The sequence below is a fragment of the Mobula hypostoma genome, chromosome X2 (genome assembly GCF_963921235.1).
Source record: "Mobula hypostoma chromosome X2, sMobHyp1.1, whole genome shotgun sequence".
Lineage (NCBI taxonomy): Eukaryota > Metazoa > Chordata > Chondrichthyes > Myliobatiformes > Myliobatidae > Mobula > Mobula hypostoma.
The window spans coordinates 5,136,821-5,158,012 of record NC_086129.1 but is presented as its reverse complement, the minus strand read 5'-3'; the positions used below and the strand labels follow the sequence as shown (position 1 = coordinate 5,158,012).

Sequence of the window (21,192 nt, the reverse complement as noted above, 5' to 3'; positions counted from 1 at the left end):
CCGGTATTGCTATTAATTAATAATATTTCTTAGTAACTACACAGTACAGTAATATAAATGTAGATAAATCAAACAGGTTAGCAATGATTATATATAAGTAAGTGTGGAAAAATAATGAAAATCAAGCTTCTTCAAGTCTCGGGGTAAATAGATAGTCTTATGACAATGAGTAAAGTTCAGTTCAGTTCATGATGTTGAGTTGAGTAGTGATGGAGAGAGGGAGAGATTTGAGTCTTCAGTTGAGCAGACCCCGTCAATCTTCTCATTGTCCTCCGAAATCCTTTAAAAGTCACCGACTGTGACCACAACACAGGGGGCCGGTTTTCTGTGGTGGAGCTGTCAACCCAGGCAAGGGTGGACACATGGGCAACTCCCCACCGGTCAATCCCTTTTCTCACTGCAAGAGCCACTGATCAATCCGCCTGAGCGATCCTCCGAAAAACCCACTTTTCCTGTGGGCACAACAAAGCTCATTCAGTGTCCCAAAAACATGTGCCTGAGGTCTATCATCTGACCTCCGATTTATCTCACCGTACTGAGTACCAACTGTCATTCAAATAACTCCTCCTTCCTTTGTCTGTGTAAGAAGTGTACAAGCAGGCAAATGTCCTGGGAGAAAGTATAAACATACTCCAGAGAAATTATAACATCGATTGTTCATCAAATAACGCCGCCCTTGGTCACCATAGTGACTTCTGAGCTGCTCGGTGCCCTCTCTCTCTCCAACTCAGCAGAAATCCAAAAGTTATCTCAGTTCCTCCTCGTGCCTTAAAGTGACAGTCCAAAAATTAGTCTTCATCTCTCTCTCTCTCTTTTCAAAGCAAGATATCGGTATTAAATAACTCTCTCTGTCTCTTTTCAAAAGCACAATTCATAGGGGTAATCAAGCACAGTTCATAGGGGTAATTCAGGACCCTGTCACAGTATCTATAGAGCCCCCTGGGAAAGCTCTCTCTTTGACTGAATGACAGTCCTCCTGAAGAACTGTTTTTGAGTGACACTGGCTTTTATAATGGCCAACTCTATTGTATTGGTAGCCTTTCAATTATCTTGCCGGGGTGGATCTCTTTGACGTGGAGTGGAGACTTGCCACATCTCCTGGAGCTGGCCATTTTACCTGCTCTGTTTCGCTTGTCCGTTTCGTTTGAGCCGAGCTCTGCTGTCACCTCTTCCTGTCGTCTCTCTGACTGCGTCTTGTCTGAACCCTTTTTCGTACAGCTTCTAGCTTCACCTCAGCATCGTTTTCCTGCCTGACCTCTGCCTCTTGCCGATGAACGTTCTCACTCTGCCTGACCATGGTAACAGCTTCCTCTAGTGTGGAGGCTTCCCTGCAAATGGAGTCTCTCTGACAATTTGGTGTCCCGCAGGCAGTCAGCAATCCTGTCTCTAATGAGCTCATCTCTCAGGTTTCCACATGCATAGTTGTCTGATGGGGCGTACAGTGCTGTGATGAAGTCATTTACACTTTCATCTGGCTCCTGTTCACTGGAGTTGGACTTTGCCCTGTCGTACGCCACATTTCACTTCCCTGTGAGGATTCCTTTAAATTTCTCTTGCACTGTTTTGTAGTCTTGTTCTGAGCACCTGTCAGTCCTAATCCACCTCGGATGTCCTCTGCTTTGTCACCCACGCAGTGTATCAGTGTGTTTACTTGTTGGTCTTCTTATGCCTGAGTGGGATTGCTTGAAACCCTAAATCATTCCAAGGGTCTGAGCCATCTCTCAAAAGTTTAGAGAAATCAAATGTCTGGGGGTGCTTTTAGTTATTAAGGAAGTAGATGTAGGCACTGCAGGCATTTGCTCTGTTTTCCTGTTTGTTGGTTTATTATAATTTTATACACAGGTATTTAGTCTACAAAAGTCTTCTTTTCTCTCCCTGAGACTTTGACTGACTTCTCTGCTCCGTCTGTGTCTCTGTGCACTTCCCCAGGCTAGTGGCCCACAGATTATTACAATGTATCCACTTTGGGGTGTAGCGTGAAGGCGTTGCCTAGCGACCCTGGCCCTTTCTCAGCTCGTGCCTCATGGTGCACACGATTAGCAAGCTGACAGGGGCAGTTCAGGATTCCAAGTCTCTGGCTATTTTTCATCGACAGATGTGAACAAGAGCAGTCTTACTGTAAGTTCTTCCTTGTTGAGGATCTCACTGGGCCTGTAGCACCAATTCATCGACGATCAACCACTTCTGACACCGTGTTGTGTTCGTTATTCGGGGTCAGTGCAGAGCACACCAGCAGGACAGCGTGCGGGATACACAACCGAACTTCACTGACAACCCTGCCTGTACAGTATGTGAGCTCCTCAGACATGGGAGTGGCATAGGAGCACTATTGACCACCCCTACATCTCTCTATCTTCGGGAAAAAAAAGAGAAAAACTAGTTATGTACTACTTGTTTATAGAGACTTCAGTTATTTAATCTGAAATTCTGTCCTTCACCCATTGATGACTTCTGTAAATCTCTTTACAGGTTAAAAAAGAACGAAGAATTTGTGAACAGGAATCCCGAACACGTCAGTTTTACTGTCTCTGTCCGGATATTTAAGGAGTGACCAGATAATTTTCTTTGTGACACTGGTGTATCAGTTGTTGATCCTTGGAGATGAAGCAGTATCCCATCCCAGCTGGAAACGTGCTTTGACTCTGAGATGAAGTTTTCTGTTGTAACTCACTAAAATCCAATGGAACCAGGTGCTGAGTACACACCAGCATTTGTTCACTGGAGATCAGTTCTTCAACTGCATTGATTCTACAAGGGATTCAAATGTCTGACACCTGTCTGATGAATTGACAGATTCTCCTTCTCTCGTATAAGGGAAGGGGTATTTTTCTCTCAGCCGACCCTCAGCCACGCCGGTGAGTTCGCAGTGGGGAGAGGCCATTCACCTGCTCTGTATGTGGGAGAGGAACTGAAGAAATGTAAGAAATTTCACAGCAGTGAGAGTCCATTTGCTTGCTCCGTGTGTGGGAAGAGATTCACTCACTCAGTCCACCCGCGGCCACGCTGATGAATTCACCATCGGGAGAGAGACTGTTCAGCTGTTCTGTGTGTGTGTACGAAGCAGCTCACGCGGTAGACTGACTTACTGACACACGAGAGCGTGCACCCTGGGGAGAGGCCGTTCACCTGCTCGGACTGTGGGAAGGGACTCACTCGGTCATCCGGCCTGCAGGCACGGCAGTGAGTTCAGATGGGGGGGAGGCCATTCACCTGTTCCGTCTGTGGGAAGGGATTCACCCACTCATCCAGTCTGTGGAAGCACCAGTCTGTCCACACCGGGGAGAGGCCGTTCACCTGCTCAGACTGTGGGAAGGGATTCAGTCAGTCGTCCAACCTGCTGGCTCACCAGCGAATTCACACAGGGGAGAGGCCGTTCGCCTGTTCAGTGTGTGGGAAGGGGTTCACTCGGTCATCCAATCTGCGGGCACACCGGCGAATCCACACGGGGGAGAGACCATTCACCTGCTCAGACTGTGGGAGGGCGTTCAGTCAGTCACCTCAACTGAGGGTGCACCAGTCAGTTCACACCGGGGAGAGGCCGTTCACCTGCTCAGACTGTGGGAAGGGATTCACTCGGTCGTCCGACCTGCTGGTGCACCAGCGAGTCCACAGCGGGGAGAGGCCATTCGCCTGCGCAGACTGTGGGAAGGGATTCAATCGGCCGTCCGACCTGCTGGCGCACCGGTCAGTTCACACGGGGCAGAGGCCGTTCGTGTGTTCAGACTGTGGGAAGGGATTCGCACGAGCGTCCAGCCTGCAGAAGCATCAGTCAGTCCACACGGGGGAGAGGCCCTTCGCTTGCTCAGACTGTGGGAAGGGTTTCACTCGATCCTCTGACCTACTGGCGCACCAGTCAGTCCACATGGGGCAGAGGCCGTTCACCTGTTCAGCGTGCGGGATGGGATTCACCCACCCATCCAACCTACGGAAACACCAGTCAGTCCACTCCGGGGAGAGGCCGTTCACCTGCTCAGACTGTGGGAAGGGATTCACCCGGTCACCCTACCTACTGGCACACCAGCGAATCCACACAGGGGAGAGGCCATTCACCTGCCCAGACTGTGGGAAGGGATTCATTCATTCATTTCAGCTGAAGGTACACCAGGCGGTTCACGCCGGCGAGAGGCCGTTCTCCTGCTCGGACTGCGGGAAGGGATTCACCCGGTCATCTGACCTGCTGGTCCACCAGCGAATCCACACCGGGGAGAGGCCGTTCACCTGCTCAGACTGTGGGAAGGGATTCACTCGCTCATATAAACTGGTGGCACACCAGTCAGTTCACACTGGGGAGTGGCCGCTCACCTGCTCGGACTGCGGGAAGGGATTCACCCAGTCATTTCAGCTGAAGGCACACCAGCGAGTTCACACCGGGGAGAGGCCCTTCACCTGCTCTGAATGCGGGAAGGGATTCACCCGTTCATCCCACCTTGTAAGGCACTACCAAGTTCACACCGGCAAAAGAGTTTAGATGATTTTCAGGCTGGATATTTAGCCTTCACAGTGGCAGAATCAAGAGTTAAACTGGTGTGTGGAACTCTGCAATTACTGTTGCTGTTCATCAAACCCAGTTCTGTCCCCTGGTCACTGGGCATGGGAGGAGTTTCTTCTGCTGATGTTCACCTTCAATCAGACTGGAGTTTAGTATTCTGGATCTGTGACGAATAAATCAGTTCTATTTTAAACTCTGACTCGGGTACTTAGTAAATCGACAACATAGAAATCTACAGCACATTACAGGTCCCTTTGGCCCACAATACTGTGCCGACCATGTAACCTACTGTAGAAGCTGCCTAGAATTATCCTACTGTTTTGCCTTCTAATTTTTCAAGGCTCCATGTACCTATCTAAGAGTCTCTTAAAAGACCAAATCGTATCCGCCTCCACCACCCACCACTCTCTCTGTGGAAAAACTTACTCTGACGTGTCCTCTGTACCTACTTTGTGTTGGGCACGTGGCCAAGTGGTTAAGGCATTCGTCTAGTGACTTGAAGGTCACTAGTTCGAGCCTCAGCTGTGGCAGCGTGTTTGTGCCCTTGAGCAAGGCACTTAACCACACATTGCTCTAGTCTGTACGAGGAGTGGCGCCCCACATAGACTTCCAGTCTGCGCCTTGTAAGGCATGAAAATTTTACGCAGGCCTCTCATGGTCTGAGTCGACATTCCCTCCCCTGTACCTACTTCTAAGCACCTTAAAACTGTGCCCCCTCGTGTTAGCCATTTCAGCCCTTGGAAAAAGCCTCTGACTATCCACACGATCAATGCCTCTCATTATCTTGTACACCTCTATCAGGTCACCTCTCATCCTCCGTCGCTCCAAGGAGAAAAGGCCAAGTTCACTCAACCTATTCTCATAAGGTACGCCCTCCAATCCTTGTTGCCTGAAAAATCTGCTGGAATTCTTTGAACAAGTAATAAGCAGAATGGACAAGGGAGAATCGGTGGTGGTTGCTGTGGTATTTGCATTTTCAGAAGGCCATTGCACGTGACGCTGCCTAACAAGTTAAGAGCCTGTGGTGTTACAGGAAAGATACCAACATGGATAGAGGGTAGAGTGGGGATGCAGGCTGCCTGTGGCTAGCGGTGTTCCACAGTGGTCTGTGTTGGGACTGATCCTCTGTTTTGTTTTACGTCAGTGACTTGGAAGACAGAATTGATGGCTTTGTTGGCAGGTTTGCGGCCGAAACAAGATGGGTGGAGGGGCAGGTAGTGTTGAGGAAGCAAGAGGGCCTGCTGAAGGACATGGACAGATTAGGGCAAAGAAGTAGAGTAGAGTAGATTATGAAGACACACAGTCCTCTTTTATTGTCATTCAGTAATGCATGCATTAAGAAATGATACATTATTTCCTCTGGTGTGATATCACAAAACACAGGACAGACCAAGACTGAAAAAACTAACAAAACCACATAATTATAACATATAGTTACAACAGTGCAACGGTACCATAACTTGATGAAGAAGTCCATGAGTACAGAAAAGTTCAAAGTTTCTCAAATGTCCCACATCTCACACAGACGGGAGAAGGAAGGAAAATTCTCCCTGCCACGCCGACCACAATCCGACTCTGAGTCATCCGAAAACTTCAAGCTCCGATCAGCCCTCCGACACCGAGTACTGAGCGCCATCTCTATCCGAGCGATTCGACCTCAATCTCGGTCGCCAAAAGCAGGCAAGGCTGGGGATTTTGAGGCCTACCCTCCGGAAAATTCCCGATCGCACAGTAACGACAGCAGCGAACGAGCGTTTCAGAAATTTCTCCAGCTGTTCCTCTGTGCTTTCACGTCCATCTCCATCAAATCAGAATCGCCCACGGCCCCTATTTATCATTTTTCACTGGAGGGCTGCACACACGCAGGCGCGTCGCCATCTTCTCCTCCCGCAGAAGGAATATAGGGTAGGGGTGTGTGTGCATGTGTGGTTGTGCACACTTTGGTAGGAGGGATACAGGTGTAGATAAGTCACCAGGTGGCTTATGAAATTCTGCGATCTTCACGATTGTGAGTGTTCATTTGATGGTAGTTGTGCTGAGCAAAAATGTGAGGCTTTCTCAGGGAAGCCAGGTTAAGTTCCTGGCTCCATGGTTCTGAGCATAAACCTGCCTTTACAAGACCAGGGAGATGCCGAAAGATCTCCAGTCATAACAGTTAACAGCACAGTCGCCGTACCGTCCTGCTACTTGAGGGACTGATTAACTTTGAAGTCTGACTTAATTTTTGGTTCACTCCTTATCCTGGACATGGCCGCAATAAGTTGTGGACATCACTGCGCAGTTTTTGTTAACCGGATAGCAAGAGCCTCCAGAGTGTATAAGGCCCAGCCAGGTCCCTCACGGGCACAATCCTCCCCATCACCTACGGGTACTGTAAGAAGGTGACATCCATCGTTAAGGACCTCCCACCATCTGACACATGCCCTCTTCTCATCAGAGAGGAGGGACAGGAGCCTGATGCCCCATTCTCAACAACCCAGGGGTCCGCCGGCAGATTTCTGAACAATCTGTTAACTCATAAACACTACGTTGCTGTTCTTTGCAGCACGGTGTTTATGCATTCTGTCATTTGCAGCAATTTTGTTTTCTCCCACCGTACTGCTGCCGTAAGAGAGTGTTGATTAACCTGCTTCTGATTCCGATTCTAAATTCAGTCGAGCGGACTGCCGGAGAGTTTCTTTTCTCAGGGCAGAAATGGCCCGTACAAGAGGGGCATAACTTTAAAATGATTGGAGGAAAGTGTGGGGGGAGGGTCGGGCGTGTTTTCACACAGAGATAGTTGCCGCATAAACAAATTCACCAGAAAGACTTGGCTGGTCACTATGAAACGGTCTCTTTATTTGACAAAATGAGACAAGGCAGGCGTCATATTGAAACTTTTTCGGAGGAAGAGACCTGCTCAACCCAACACTACACGATACCTTATGTGCCAAAGATCAAAGGACAATTCCATATTTACAATGCATCCGCAATGTTTTCCTTTGAATCATGCGCAACCTTCACCTCTCCCCCTTCGCACCCACACTACAGACACCCAAGTGACTTTTAATCAACATTGTCTTCTTCCAGTTAACTGCCTTTCACGGTTCATAGGAACCCATTGTTCAGAGCTGCATTTTAAATTTAACCTACAGTCCGTATTCAGGTTGGAAGATTGGTGGCTGAAGTTAGTTGCTGAAATTGTTTGCTGTATGTGCTAACCCACCAAACGCTCTTAACACCCGGACAAAAAATAAAATTGTACCAGGAAAGGCCAACCGAAAGGAGGGTCTCCACCCATAGGGCAACAGAAATGCCCTAGTTCAAAACCCCTCCCAATTACCCGATCGGCATCGACATCTGCCCTATCATCCCTAATGGCTACGCAGAGAGGTTGTTGCAGAAATTTGAACAGCAGCTTTTAAAATAATGCTTTTAAAACTTCCCTGCTGGCCAGTTGCAGTCTAATCAAATTCTTTTATCTTCACCCCTTCGTTCTATGGTAGCTGAAACTCTCTGGCCAGGGGCACCAGCAACGTCTCAGGCTCACAGACCCTCAGAGGGAGAGGTTGGGGTGGTCTCTATTTGAATGACTGCAAGGACCCCTCCCCGGTGGCACCCACTTCCCGACTGTCCAGTCGATCACTGGCCCGACTGCAGAAGGGGCCCAGCTCATTTGTACTTAATCCTCATTCAGACTAGGGGTGACTTCCTTCGGGTGCCGTGTGCAATCTTGCTTAGTCTGAAATGCTGTCGGAGGTGTGGAGCTTGCTTGAACTTAAATCCCTCCCCGTATACTTTTCAATATCTTTTCTGTTCTATGCTATTAAACTAATCATCTGCCTTCAGCAACCAGCCTCCGTCGCAGAGCCCAGTTACACCTCAGCATGCTAGTCGCCGTTTTCCGTCTCACCCTCGGTGCCCTCCGCCTTCCCGTTTGCTGTGGGTCTGCTCCCAGCAGCTGTGGTCAGGTCTGATGCAGCCGGCTGGTGTTCATCACTTCAGTACCTTGCAATGACACTGAGCTGGGTAAACTTGATCCCCCCGCTCCGGCAACTGGAAGGGTCTACACAAGTGTCACTTGCTAAAAGTACCATCTGTGGTCCTACCCGTCTGGAGCCGCCCCCTGCCCTTCCACGCAGCACCCGCACCGTGACGCGGGGGGGGGACTATCTCCTTTCCCTCCGCGCTGTCTCTGCTCCTTCAACCCGTTAAGCTGGTTCACGAACTGGGTAATTCTATCCACCGAAACCCGAAATTACCCCATAGGGGAGTCGCATCGCTCGCCCCGTCAACCATTCGTAGGGCGGAGACCCAGCGTTACTCGCAATCTCATCAGGCTTCCAGGAAATACGTCAACCCCTGTCTTTCCCGTCTCAGTATGCAGCTTTGTCAAAGGCGTTCTCGATTGCTCGGTCCGTCCTCTCTACCATCGCTGGACTCTGAGGGTGGTGGGGTACTTGGAACCGTTGTCACATCCCTAACAGTCGGCACATCCCCTTCGTCACTGTACCTGTGAAACGTGCTCCCCGATCCGAGCCCACCTATATAACCATATAACAATTACAGCGCGGAAGCAGGCCATCTCGGCCCTTCTAGTCCGTGCCGAACTCTTACTCTCACCTAGTCCCACCGACCTGCACTCAGCCCATAACCCTCCATTCCTTTCCTGTCCATATATCCATCCAATTTGACTTTAAAACGACAACATCGAACCTGCCTCACGACGAGTTCGTTCCACACAGCCACCACTCTCTGAGTAAAGAAGTCCCCCCTCATGTTACCCCTAAACTTTTGTCCTTTAACTCTCAACTCATGTCCTCTTGTTTGAATCTCCCCCACTCTCGATGGAAAAAGCCTATCCACGTCAACTCTATCTATCCCCCTCATAATTTTAAATACCTCTATCCAAGTCCCCCCTCAACCTTCTACGCTCCAAAGAATAAAGACCCAACTTGTTCAACCTGTTTCTGTAACTTAGGAGATGAAACCCAGGTAACATTCTAGTAAATCTTCTCTGTACTCTCTCTATTTTGTTGACGTCTTTCCTATAATTCGGTGACCAGAACTGTACACAATACTCCAAGTTTGGCTAAATTAACTTGAGCTGGGGTTCCCCCAGTTTGGGAAGATTTCCTGAACTAGAATTTGTGCTGGTGGTGCAGTCCCTTGTTGGGAAAGCCTCTACTGTCCGGGTGAAGTGATTCATCATTACGAGACACTAGCTTCCCCACCCCCTGCAGTTTGGCAGGCGCCCCGTGCAGTCCACCTGGGTGTTCTCCCACTGTCCGCTCGGCCTTGGCTGGCTTGGCATTCTGCAGCTTACCGGGGATATAGTGGGCAAAATGAAACGACGGAGGCAGAAATTCTCAACATTCACGCCCATCCCTGGCCAACACCAATCCCGTCGGAGGGTGGTAATCATGCTCTGCCTTCCTCGCTGCATCACCCCATGAGTTAACTACACTGCCTAATACATGGTGGGGCCTCTGCGACTCCCTCCCCCCGTGTGTCCAGCTCCCATCCTCCCGTTCTCCTCCCTCTTCTGCCGCCACCCCTTCGTGCGACTTTACTGAACTGGCTTCGGTCGTTCCTCCCTGCGCACCCGCAACTCCAATCGCCTCTTGTTCCTCCGCTGCCCTCTTCGCACCGATGTCTGCCTGCTCATTTCCATTTTCAGCTCCCTCCTCTCCCCCCACTTTCTGGCGAGCTCTCACTTTAATCAGCACCACCTCTGCTGGCAGACTCAGTGCTTCCAGCGGTTGTTGGTATGAGGTGCGCTGAACACCTTTCCCTGTTGAGGTTACAGATCCTCACTCACAGTGCCTGCACCGTCAGATGGTTATGCATCACCCTGGAGCCACACCGGCTGTCTGGATATATACATATTTACTCGCCTGCCTTTGCTGTCGCACAGTGTTTCGCTCAGGGCCGCCGGTACAGCCACCTGAGCTGAGCAGCATGCCCCTCAACAGCAGTGCTCCTGAAGCAAATTCTTCACCTGCTCCCTTCACCACGGCCCATCCCATCCGTGACTTTCCGTCTACGTGCCTCCAAGACACATCCATAAAAGTTTCCCCTGCTTCCCCTTCCAGAGGTGTTTCTCTCACACTGAGGCCAGTTCATTGGCTACGTTTAAGAGGGAGTTAGATATGGTCCTTGTGGCTACGGGGGTCAGGGGGTATGGAGGGAAGGCTGGTGCAGGGTTCTGAGTTGGATGATCAGCCATGATCATAATAAATGGCGGTGCAGGCTCGAAGGGCCGAATGGCCTACTCCTGCACCTATTTTCTATGTTTCTATATCTTCCTCCTTCCTGCCCCACCCTCCCTGGGACATACTGTCCCACATATACCTCGGGCACTTTGCCTTTCCCAACATATGCACATCCTAGGGTGCATCTGGAGGATTTCAATTAGTCATAATCATACTTTATTGATCCCGGGGGAGATTGGTATTCATTACAGTTGCTCCATAAATAATAAATAGTAATAAAACCATAAATAGTTAAATAGTAATATGTAAATTATGCCAGGGAATAAGTCCAGGACCAGCCTATTGGCTCAGGGTGTCTGACCCTCCAAGGGAGGAGTTGTAAAGTTTGATGGCCACAGGCAGGAATGACTTCCTATGACGCTCTGTGCTGCATCTCGGTGGAATGAGTCTCTGGCTGAATGTACTCCTGTGCCCACCCAGTACATTATGTAGTGGATGGGAGACATTGTCCAAGATGGCATGCAACTTGGACAGCATCCTCTTTTCAGACACCACCGTGAGAGAGTCCAGTTCCATCCCCACAACATCACTGGCCTTACGAATGAGTTTGTTGATTCTGTTGATGTCTGCTACCCTCAGCCTGCTGCCCCAGCACACAACAGCAAACATGATCGCACTGGCCACCACAGACTCGTAGAACATCCTCAGCATCGTCCGGCAACTACTTCCCTGAGCTTGCGACTTTTAAGTGAGGGCAACTCTGACAAAGTACTCAGCTTCCCCAGGGGAGAGAAAGGCTTATGGGACGGTCGTAATCAAGGTCAAGGGCTGGCTTGGGTCATCAGGGTTCTCGACCCGATGTTGCCTGATCTCAATAGGTGTATCCAGGCAGGTAGCTCTGGGTAAACCTCTCCCTGAAATGTCTCCACACTTAAAAGTCGGGTTCTAGTTAAACAGTACACACTTGAAGCCATAGAGTACGTACTCCACAACCTGCCACTTATGTGTGTCTGAGCTCATGAATGCCTGTGGGATTCCTTTGCATCTAATGCTACGTCCACACTACATCGGATAATTTTGAAAACGAAGCCTTTTCTCTTCGTTTTGACCCTCTGTCCACACTAAAACAGCGTTTTCATCCCCCGAAAATGGAGATTTTCAGAAACGGTCTCCAGAGAGAATAAATCTGAAAACGCCTAATATCCATTGTAGTGCATACGGGGTAAACAGAGAGATTTAAAAACACTGTCGTAACAACACCAGACCAACAATGCGTTTTCTGCTTCTGCTTGGTACTGCGCGAGCACTGCCGTACAGCTGTTAGAACGTGCAGTCGGTGTGAACGGCGTCAGAGTTAAATTGTAAAGTGAGCTTTTTTGACTATTTAAAAACGCTGTCATGACGTGCCGGAACAGATGGCCACAGTGCGGCATTTCATTGTTTTCTTAAACGCAACCCCCCCCCACATAACCTAACAATTTCAGAACAGACGGCAATGAGACTGAAGCCAGAAGAGTTAGAAATGTACTCACCAAATACTTTGCCCCATAGCTTACTGAATGAATAAGTATATTCACTTTGCCCCATTTTCTGTCCTTGCTTGTATGAAGGTGGTTCACCTATTTATGCAAGTACTTCTCTGACAATAGATGTGTAACAGCCTGATGTAACATTGTATGGAAATACAAGACAACACTGATGCAGACGTTTTATACATTTAACAAGGTGCTTTATTAATGCAACAGAGTTGGTCAGTTTTTCAATGTTCGTCGTCAGCCGGGTCATACTATCTGTGAACTCCCTGTCAGTTGCCTCCATACGCTCCAGTATTAGTTGTTTTTTTAGTTTTAAGTCCTCCTGCGTGAGAGCCAAGAGCAATTCCTTTAAAGTTTTTCTACTCTGTAACTGGACAAACTCGCACCAAGTATATCGTTTCCTCTTCGCTTGTTTTCTGTGTGTGTCCTGCGCGTGCCCAGTAGGAGGAGATTCGCCCAAATATCCGTCGAATGTGGACAGAGATATTTTGAAAAACACTTTGTGTGGATGCCTGTCGTTTTTACTCGAAACCGGCGTTATCAAAATTATCCAGCGGAGTGTAGACGTAGCCTTACTGTTACATTGAGGCACACGTACACAGTTCCCAGAACGAGTTTACAAGCCCCACCGGCGTCCTGAAACTTTAATCGCCACCCTTCGCAAACTGGTGATCCCGCTCCACCAAATTAACACACAAAGTTCAGTCTCTTACAGAAACGCAAGTGCACGCTCACTCACAACTTTTATCGACCAGCTCAGCACCCCGCTGTGTTTGTGATACCTAACAATTCCCTAGTCCAAGTGTGAGAGGTAATTTTGAAAATACTCATCCACGTAGACTGCTGAGATTTCTGGCCACACAAAAAGTCGCAAGAAGGTATCCCAGACGAGCCCCCCCAAATATTGTCTCATGAGCCAAGTCACTGGAGAGACTTAGCTGGTAGATATGAAGTAGCCTGTTTATTTGACAAAATGAGACACCCCGCACCGATGACCCCCTCTCCCATCTTCAACCCTCCTCTTCTCCCTAGTCTTCTGCCTGCTCTGGACCTTTACATTGCCAGCTGCTGATGGGACATCAACCGTCTCGACTTCACCGCACCTCTCTCCACTTCTAACCTCACTCCTTCCGAACACTCGGCCCTCCTCTCCCTCTGCACTAATCCTAACCTCACCATCAAACCCGCAGATAAGGGAGGTGCTGTAGTAGTCTGCAGGACTGACCCCCCCCCTTGCTGAGGCCCAGTGACAGCTCTCATATACCTCCTCTTACTTACCCCTCGAACAGGACAACCACTAAGGAACACCAGGCCAAAGTCTCCCACACCATCACCTACCTTATTAGCTCTGGGGCTCTCCCATCCACTGCCACCAATTTCATAGTCCCCGCATCCTGCACCTCCCGTTTCAACCTCCTGTCCAGAATCCTCAAACCTGCCTGTCCAGGTAGACCCATTGTTTCAGCTTGTCCCTGCCCCACGGAACCTTATCTGCAAACCTTGACTCTGGGTTATCCCCCCTGGTTCAGTCCCTTCCTACCTACATCTGTGATAGTTCACACACACTGGATCTTTCCAATGATTTCAGGATCCCTAGTCCCCATCATCTTATTTTCATTATGGATGCCCGGTCCCTATACACCAGGAAGGCCTTTCTGGACACCAGGCCCAACCAGTTCCCCTCCACCACCACTCTCCCTCGTCCGGCAGAACTGGTCCTCACTCTCAATCATTTCTCCTTTGGCTCCTCCCACTTCCTTCAAACAAAAGTTGTAGCCACGGGCAGTCACGTGGGTGCCAGCTATGTCTGTCCTTTTGTCGGCTATGTGGAACAGTCTATGTTCCATCCTTACAAGGGTACCTCTCCCCAACTTTTTCTACACTACATCAACTTCAAAAACTTTGCCTCCAACTTCTACCCTGCCCTCAAACTACCTGGTTCATTTCCACTTCTGACACTTCCCTCCCATTTATCGATCTCTCTGCCTCTGTCTCTGGAAACAGCTTATCTACTGATGTCTGTTACAAACTCACAGACTCTCACAGCTACCTGGACTATATCTCTTCCCACCCTGTCACTTGTAAAAGCGCTATTCTCTTCTCTCAGTCCCTCAGTCTGCACTACATCTGCTATCAGAATGAAGCTTTTCATTGCAGAACGAAGGAGGTGTCCTCCATCTTCAAAGAAAGGGGCTTCCATTTCTCCACTGACAACGATGCCCTCAATCACATCTCTTCCATTTTGCACACATCTGCCCTCACCCCATCCTACAGCCACCCCACCAGGGATAGGGTTCCTCTTGTCCTGATCTACCATACCAGCCTCTGCGTCCAGCACATAATTCTTCAAAACTTCCACCACTTCCAAAGGGATCCCACCACCAAACACATCTTTCCCTCCCCAACTTTCTGCCTTCCACAGGGATCCCTCCCTAGACGACTCCCTTGTCCATTTATCCCTCCCCACTGATCTCCCTCCTGCTACTTATCCTTGCAAGCAGAACAGGTACTACACCTGCCCCTACACCTTCTCCCACTCTACCATTAAGGGTCCCAGGTGAGGTGACATTTCACCTGTTAGTCTGTTGAGGTCATCGACTGTATCCAGTGCTCCTGTGGCCTCCTGTACATCCGTGACACCCAACATGGATTGCGAGACCGAGTCACTGAGCACCTACGCTCTGTCCACCAGAAAAAGCTGGAACTCCCAGTCGCCACCCATCTTAATTACACTTCCCATTCCCATTCTGATATGTCCAATTTCTCGAACTTCTGGTAACTGCCCCCCTCTCCTTCACTATTCCTCATTCCAATTTTTCCTCGCTCACCTTATCTCCTTACCTGTCCATCGCCTCCTCCCTGCTCTCCTTTCCTCTACGACCTTCAGTCCTCTCCTTTTGGGGGGAAAAGAAACCCAGAGGATGGGCAAGGGGTATAGTCAGAGGGACAGAGGGAGAAAAAGGAGAGAGAGAGAAAGAATGTGTGTATATAAATAAATAACGGATGGGGTACGAGGGGGAGGTGGGGCATTAGCGGAAGTTAGAGAAGTCAATGTTCTTCCTTCAGTTCCCACTTTCAAATCTCTTACTAGCTCTTCCTTCAGTTAGTCCTGACGAAGGGTCTCGGGCCGAAACGTCGACTGTACCTCTTCCTAGAGATGCTGCCTGGCCTGCTGCATTCCACCAGCAACTTTGATGTGTGTTGCTTGAATTTCCAGCATCTGCAGAATTCCTCGTGTTTAGATTCCCTCTTCTCCAGTCCTGTATCTTTTTCACCAATCAACTTCCCAACTTTTTATTTCATCCTTCCCCCTCTCCCAGTTTCACCTATGACCTTTTGTTTCTTCCTCTCCCCCACCCCCTTAACTTCTTATCCTGACTCCTCATCTTTTTTTTCTCCAGTCCTGATGAAGGGTCTCGGCCCGAAACGTCGACTGTTTAATTTTTTCCCCAGATGCTGCCTCACCTGCTGAGTTCCTCCAGCATTTGGATAGGTTGGGTGAGTGGGCAAATTCATGGCAGATGCAATTTAATGTGGATAAATGTGAAGTTATCCACTTTGGTGGCAAAAATAGGAAAACAGATTATTATCTGAATGGTGGCCGATTAGGAAAAGGGGAGGTGCAACGAGACCTGGGTGTCATTATACACCAGTCATTGAAAGTGGGCATGCAGGTACAGCAGGCGGTGAAAAAGGCGAATGGTATGCTGGCACTTATAGCGAGAGGATTCGAGTACAGGAGCAGGGAGGTACTACTGCAGTTGTACAAGGCCTTGGTGAGACCACACCTGGAGTATTGTGTGCAGTTTTGGTCCCCTAATCTGAGGAAAGACATCTTTACCATAGAGGGAGTACAAAGAAGGTTCACCAGATTGATTCCTGGGATGGCAGGACTTTCATATGAAGAAAGACTGGATGAATTGGGCTTGTACTCGTTGGAATTTAGCAGATTGAGGGGGGATCTGATTGAAACGTATAAGATCCTAAAGGGATTGGACAGGCTAGATGCTGGAAGATTGTTCCCGATGTTGGGGAAGCCCAGAATGAGGGGTCACAGTTTGAGGATAGAGGGGAAGCCTTTTAGGACCGAGATTAGGAAAAACTTCTTCACACAGAGAGTGGTGAATCTGTGGAATTCTCTGCCACAGGAAACAGTTGAGGCCAGTTCATCGGCTATATTTAAGAGGGAGTTAGATATGGCCCTTGTGGCTATGGGGGTCAGGGGGTATGGAGGGAAGGCTGCGGCGGGGTTCTGAGGTGGATGATCAGCCATGATCATAATAAATGGCGGTGCAGGCTCGAAGGGCCGAATGGCCTACTCCTGCACCTATCTTCTATGTTTCTATGTTTCTATTTAGTGTGTGTTCAACAGGGACTTGTCATTCTGGTAGGAGACCACCAGGTGGGAGTATTGTCCACATGTAGAACCTGTCATTCTGGCAGCAGACCACCAGGTGGGAGTATTGTCCACATGTAGAACCTGTCATTCTGGCAGCAGACCACCAGGTGGGAGTGTTGTCCACATGTAGAACCTGTCATTCTGGCAGCAGACCACCAGGTGGGAGTATTGTCCACATGTAGAACCTGTCATTCTGGCAGCAGACCACCAGGTGGGAGTGTTGTCCACATGTAGAACCTGTCATTCTGGCAGCAGACCACCAGGTGGGAGTATTGTCCACATGTAGAACCTGTCATTCTGGCAGCAGACCACCAGGTGGGAGTATTGTCCACATGTAGAACCTGTCATTCTGGCAGGAGACCATCAGGTGGGAGTATTGTCCACATGTAGAACCTGTCATTCTGGCAGGAGACCACCAGGTGGGAGTATTGTCCACATGTAGAACCTGTCATTCTGGCAGGAGACCACCAGGTGGGAGTATTGTCCATATGTAGAACCTGTCATTCTGGCAGGAGACCACCAGGTGGGAGTGTTGTCAGAAACAGAAACCAGTTTTTTATCACTGACATACTGTATGTAATGAAAGTTTTTAAATTTTGCGGCAGCATTACACTGACATCTATAAAGAATTGCAATAAGTTACAATGAGAAATATATTTGAAAATTATTAATAAAGATGAGATTCTGAAGATGCTGGAAATCCAGAGTTCAAAGCAATTTCGTTATGAAGGTACATAACAAATGTAAGCTGACATTCATTTTCTGGCACACATACTCAATGAAAATCATAACAGAGTCAGTGAAAGACTGCATTAGGGTGGTAGACCTGAGGAGAGCTAAGGTACCGGTGACCCCTGTTTCCATGCAGGGGGTCAGGGTGGACATGGTGGAGGATTACAAATACCTGGGGATACGAATTGACAATAAACTGGACTGGTCAGAGAACACTGAGGCTGTCTACAAGAAGGGTCAGAGCTGTCTCTATTTCCTGAGGAGACTGAGGTCCTTTAACATCTGCCGGACGATGCTGAGGATGTTCTACGAGTCTGTGGTGGCCAGTGCTGTCATGTTTGCTGTTGTGTGATGGGGCAGCAGGCTGAGGGTAGCAGACACCAACAGAATCAACAAACTCATTGGTAAGGCCAGTGATGTTGTGGGGATGGAACTGGACTCTCTGACGGTGGTGTCTGAAAAGAGGATGCTGTCCAAGTTGCATGCCATCTTGGACAATGTCTCCCATCCACTACATAATGTACTGGTTGGGCACAGGAGTACATTCAGCCAGAGACTCATTCCACCGAGATGCAATACAGAGCGTCATAGGAAGTCATTCCTGCCTGTGGCCATCAAACTTTACAACTCCTCCCTTGGAGGGTCAGACACCCTGAGCCAACAGGCTGGTCCTGGACTTATTTCCTGGCATAATTTATGTATTACTATTTAACTATTTATGGTTTTATTACTATTTATTATTTATAGTGCAACTGTAACGAAAACCAATTTCCCCTGGGATCAATAAAGTGTGACTATGACTATGACTGTGCATTCAATCAGTGTGCAAAAGACAACAAGCTACAAATACAAAAAGAAAGAAAGAATGACAATAAAAATAAATAAGCAATAAATATCGAGAACATGGAATGAAGAGTCCGTGAAAGTGAGTCCGTAGGTTGTGGGAACAGTTCAGTGTTGGGGAGAGTGAAGCTGAATGAGGTTATCCCCTCTGCATTGAACTGCTGTTGCTGCGTTAACAAATTTCACGTCGCATGCCGGGGACAGTAAACCTGAATACATTCTGGTTCAGAAGCCTGATGGTTGAGGGGTAATAACTGTTCCTGAACCTGGTGGTGTGAGTCCTGAGGCTCCTGTACCTCCTTCCTGATGGTTGAGGGGTAATAACTGTTCCTGAACCTGGTGGTGTGAGTCCTGAGGCTCCTGTACCTCCTTCCTGATGGTTGAGGGGTAATAACTGTCCCTGAACCTGGTGGTGTGGGTCCTGAGGCTCCTGTACCTCCTTCCTGATGGTTGAGGGGTAATAACTGTTCCTGAACCTGGTGGTGTGAGTCCTGAGGCTCCTGTACCTCCTTCCTGATGGTTGAGGGGGTAATAACTGTTCCTGAACCTGGTGGTGTGAGTCCTGAGGCTCCTGTACCTCCTTCCTGATAGTTGAGGGGTAATAACTGTTCCTGAACCTGGTGGTGTGGGTCCTGAGGCTCCTGTACCTCCTTCCTGATGGTTGAGGGGTAATAACTGTTCCTGAACCTGGCGGTGTGGGTCCTGAGGCTCCTGTACCTCCTTCCTGATGGTTGAGGGGGTAATAACTGTCCCTGAACCTGGTGGTGTGGGTCCTGAGGCTCCTGTACCTCCTTCCTGGTGGTAGCAGCGAGAAGAGAGCGTGTCCTGGGTGGTGGGGGTCCCTGATGATGGACGCTGCTTTCCTGAGACGGTGTTTCACGTAGAAGTGCTCAATGGTGGGGAGGGCTTCACCCGTGGTGGACTGGGCCGTATCCACTACTTTCTGTTGGATTTTCCGTCTAAGAGCATTGGTGTTTTCCATACCAGGCCGTGATGCAGCCAGTCAATACACCCTCCACCACACATCCATGGAAGTTTATCAAAGTTTTAGATGTCACACCGAATCTTTGGCAAACTCCGAGGGGAAGAGGTCCTTTTGGGCCTCGGGCCTGATAGGTCATCTCTTTATTCCTTTCCACAGATGCCGCCCGACCTGCTGAATCCCTCCAGCATTTTGCGTGTGTTACTCTGAAAAAATAAATAGAAGTCGTGTAAAAATGTAGGAAGTGATGTGACGCTCCTGGTCCATCCGGAGATCTGATGGTGAAGGGGCGGAACCTGTCGGTAAATCGCGGTGCGTGTCTGCGGTCTCCTGAGCCTCCTCGCTGGTGGTGGTCCCGAGACGTGGGCCGGTCCCGGGTGCCGATGCCCGACAGGAACGGATGCAGCCTTCCGATAGCATCGCCTTTCGAAGACGTCCTGGGTGCTGGGGCGACCTGTGGCCATGGTGGAGCTGGACGTGTTTACAGCTCGCCATGGCTTTCTCTGATCCTGTGCGCCAGACAATGATGCCACCAGTCCGACCGCACTTCACGGCGCATCCACTTAAATTTGCTGGGGTCCTCGGTGACGTGTCAAATTTGCTTAAATTCATAATGAAGTAGCCGGCTGCCGTGCCTTCATCGTAATTGTCTCAATATCTTGGGCCCAGATTAGATCTTCAGGGATGTTCACACACCTAGGGATTTGAAACTGCTCAGCCTTTCCTCAACGGCTCGACAAGGACTGGTGTCTGTTCCCCCTCCCTGAAGTTACCTGCCCTCAAGTTTACCTGGTCCATTTCCGACACCTCCCTCCCCTTTCTCGATCTTTCTGACTCTGTCTCTGGAGACAGCTTATCCACTGATGTCTACTATAAGCCTACTGACTCTCACAGCTATCTGGACTATTCCTCTTCTCACCCTGTCTCTTGCAAAAACGCCATCCCCTTCTCGCAATTCCTCCGTCTCCGCCGCATCTGCTCTCAGGATGAGGCTTTTCATTCTAGGATGAGGGAGATGTCTTCATTTTTTAAAGAAAGGGGCTTCCCTTCCTACACCTTCAGCTCTGCTCTCAAACGCATCTCCCCCATTTCACGTACATCTGCTCTCACTCCATCCTCCCACCACCCCACTAGGAATAGGGTTCCCCTGGTCCTCACCTACCACCCCACCAGCCTCCGGGTCCAACATATTATTCTCCGTAACTTCCGCCACCTCCAACGGGATCCCACCACTAAGCACATCTTTCCCACCACCCCCCCCCGACTTCCGCAGGGATCGCTCCCTACACAACTCCCTTGTCCGTTCGTCCCCCCCCATCCCTCCCCACTGATCTCCCTCCTGGCACTTATCCGTGTAAGCGGAACAAGTGCTACACATGCCCTTACACTTCCTCCCTTACCACCATTCAGGGCCCCAAACAGTCCTTCCAGGTGAGGCAACACTTCACCTGTGAGTCGACTGGGGTGATATACTGCGTCCGGTGCTCCCGATGTGGCCTTTTATATATTGGCGAGACCCGACGCAGACTGGGAGACCGCTTTGCTGAACATCTACGCTCTGTCCACCAGAGAAAGCAGGATCTCCCAGTGGCCACACATTTTAATTCCACATCCCATTCCCATTCCGACATGTCCATCCACGGCCTCCTCGACTGTAAAGATGAAGCCACACTCAGGTTGGAGGAACAACACCTTATATTCCGTCTGGGTAGCCTCCAACCTGATGGCATGAACATCGACTTCTCTAACTTCCGCTAAGGCCCCACCTCCCCCTCGTACCCCATCTGTTACTCATTTTTATGCACACATTCTTTCTCTCACTCTCCTTTTTCTCCCTCTGTCCCTCTGAATATACCCCTTGCCCATCCTCTGGGTCCCCCCCACCCTTGTCTTTCTCCCTGAGCCTCCTGTCCCATGATCCTCTCATATCCCCTTTTGCCAATCACCTGTCCAGCTCTCGGCTCCATCCCTCCCCCTCCTGTCTTCTCCTATCATTTTGGATCTCCCCCTCCCCCTCC

The 21,192-nt window shown here is 49.5% G+C and overlaps 1 protein-coding gene across 3 annotated transcripts in view; it reads left to right on the top strand.

Annotated features, from left to right (window-relative positions):
- Positions 1 to 21,192, top strand: part of LOC134340741 (zinc finger protein 229-like) — a 65,683-nt gene that overhangs the window by 4,559 nt on the left and 39,932 nt on the right. For 2 of the 3 annotated variants that reach the window (XM_063038216.1, XM_063038217.1), the window contains exon 2: positions 2,470 to 4,656. The exons of the other annotated variant lie outside the window; for it this stretch is intronic. In XM_063038216.1, the coding sequence (XP_062894286.1) occupies positions 3,191 to 4,468 (1,278 nt within the window). In that variant the 5' untranslated portion in view covers positions 2,470 to 3,190 and the 3' untranslated portion in view covers positions 4,469 to 4,656. Of the gene's footprint in view, positions 1 to 2,469; positions 4,657 to 21,192 lie in introns of those variants that run through there. 3 annotated transcript variants of the gene reach the window in all.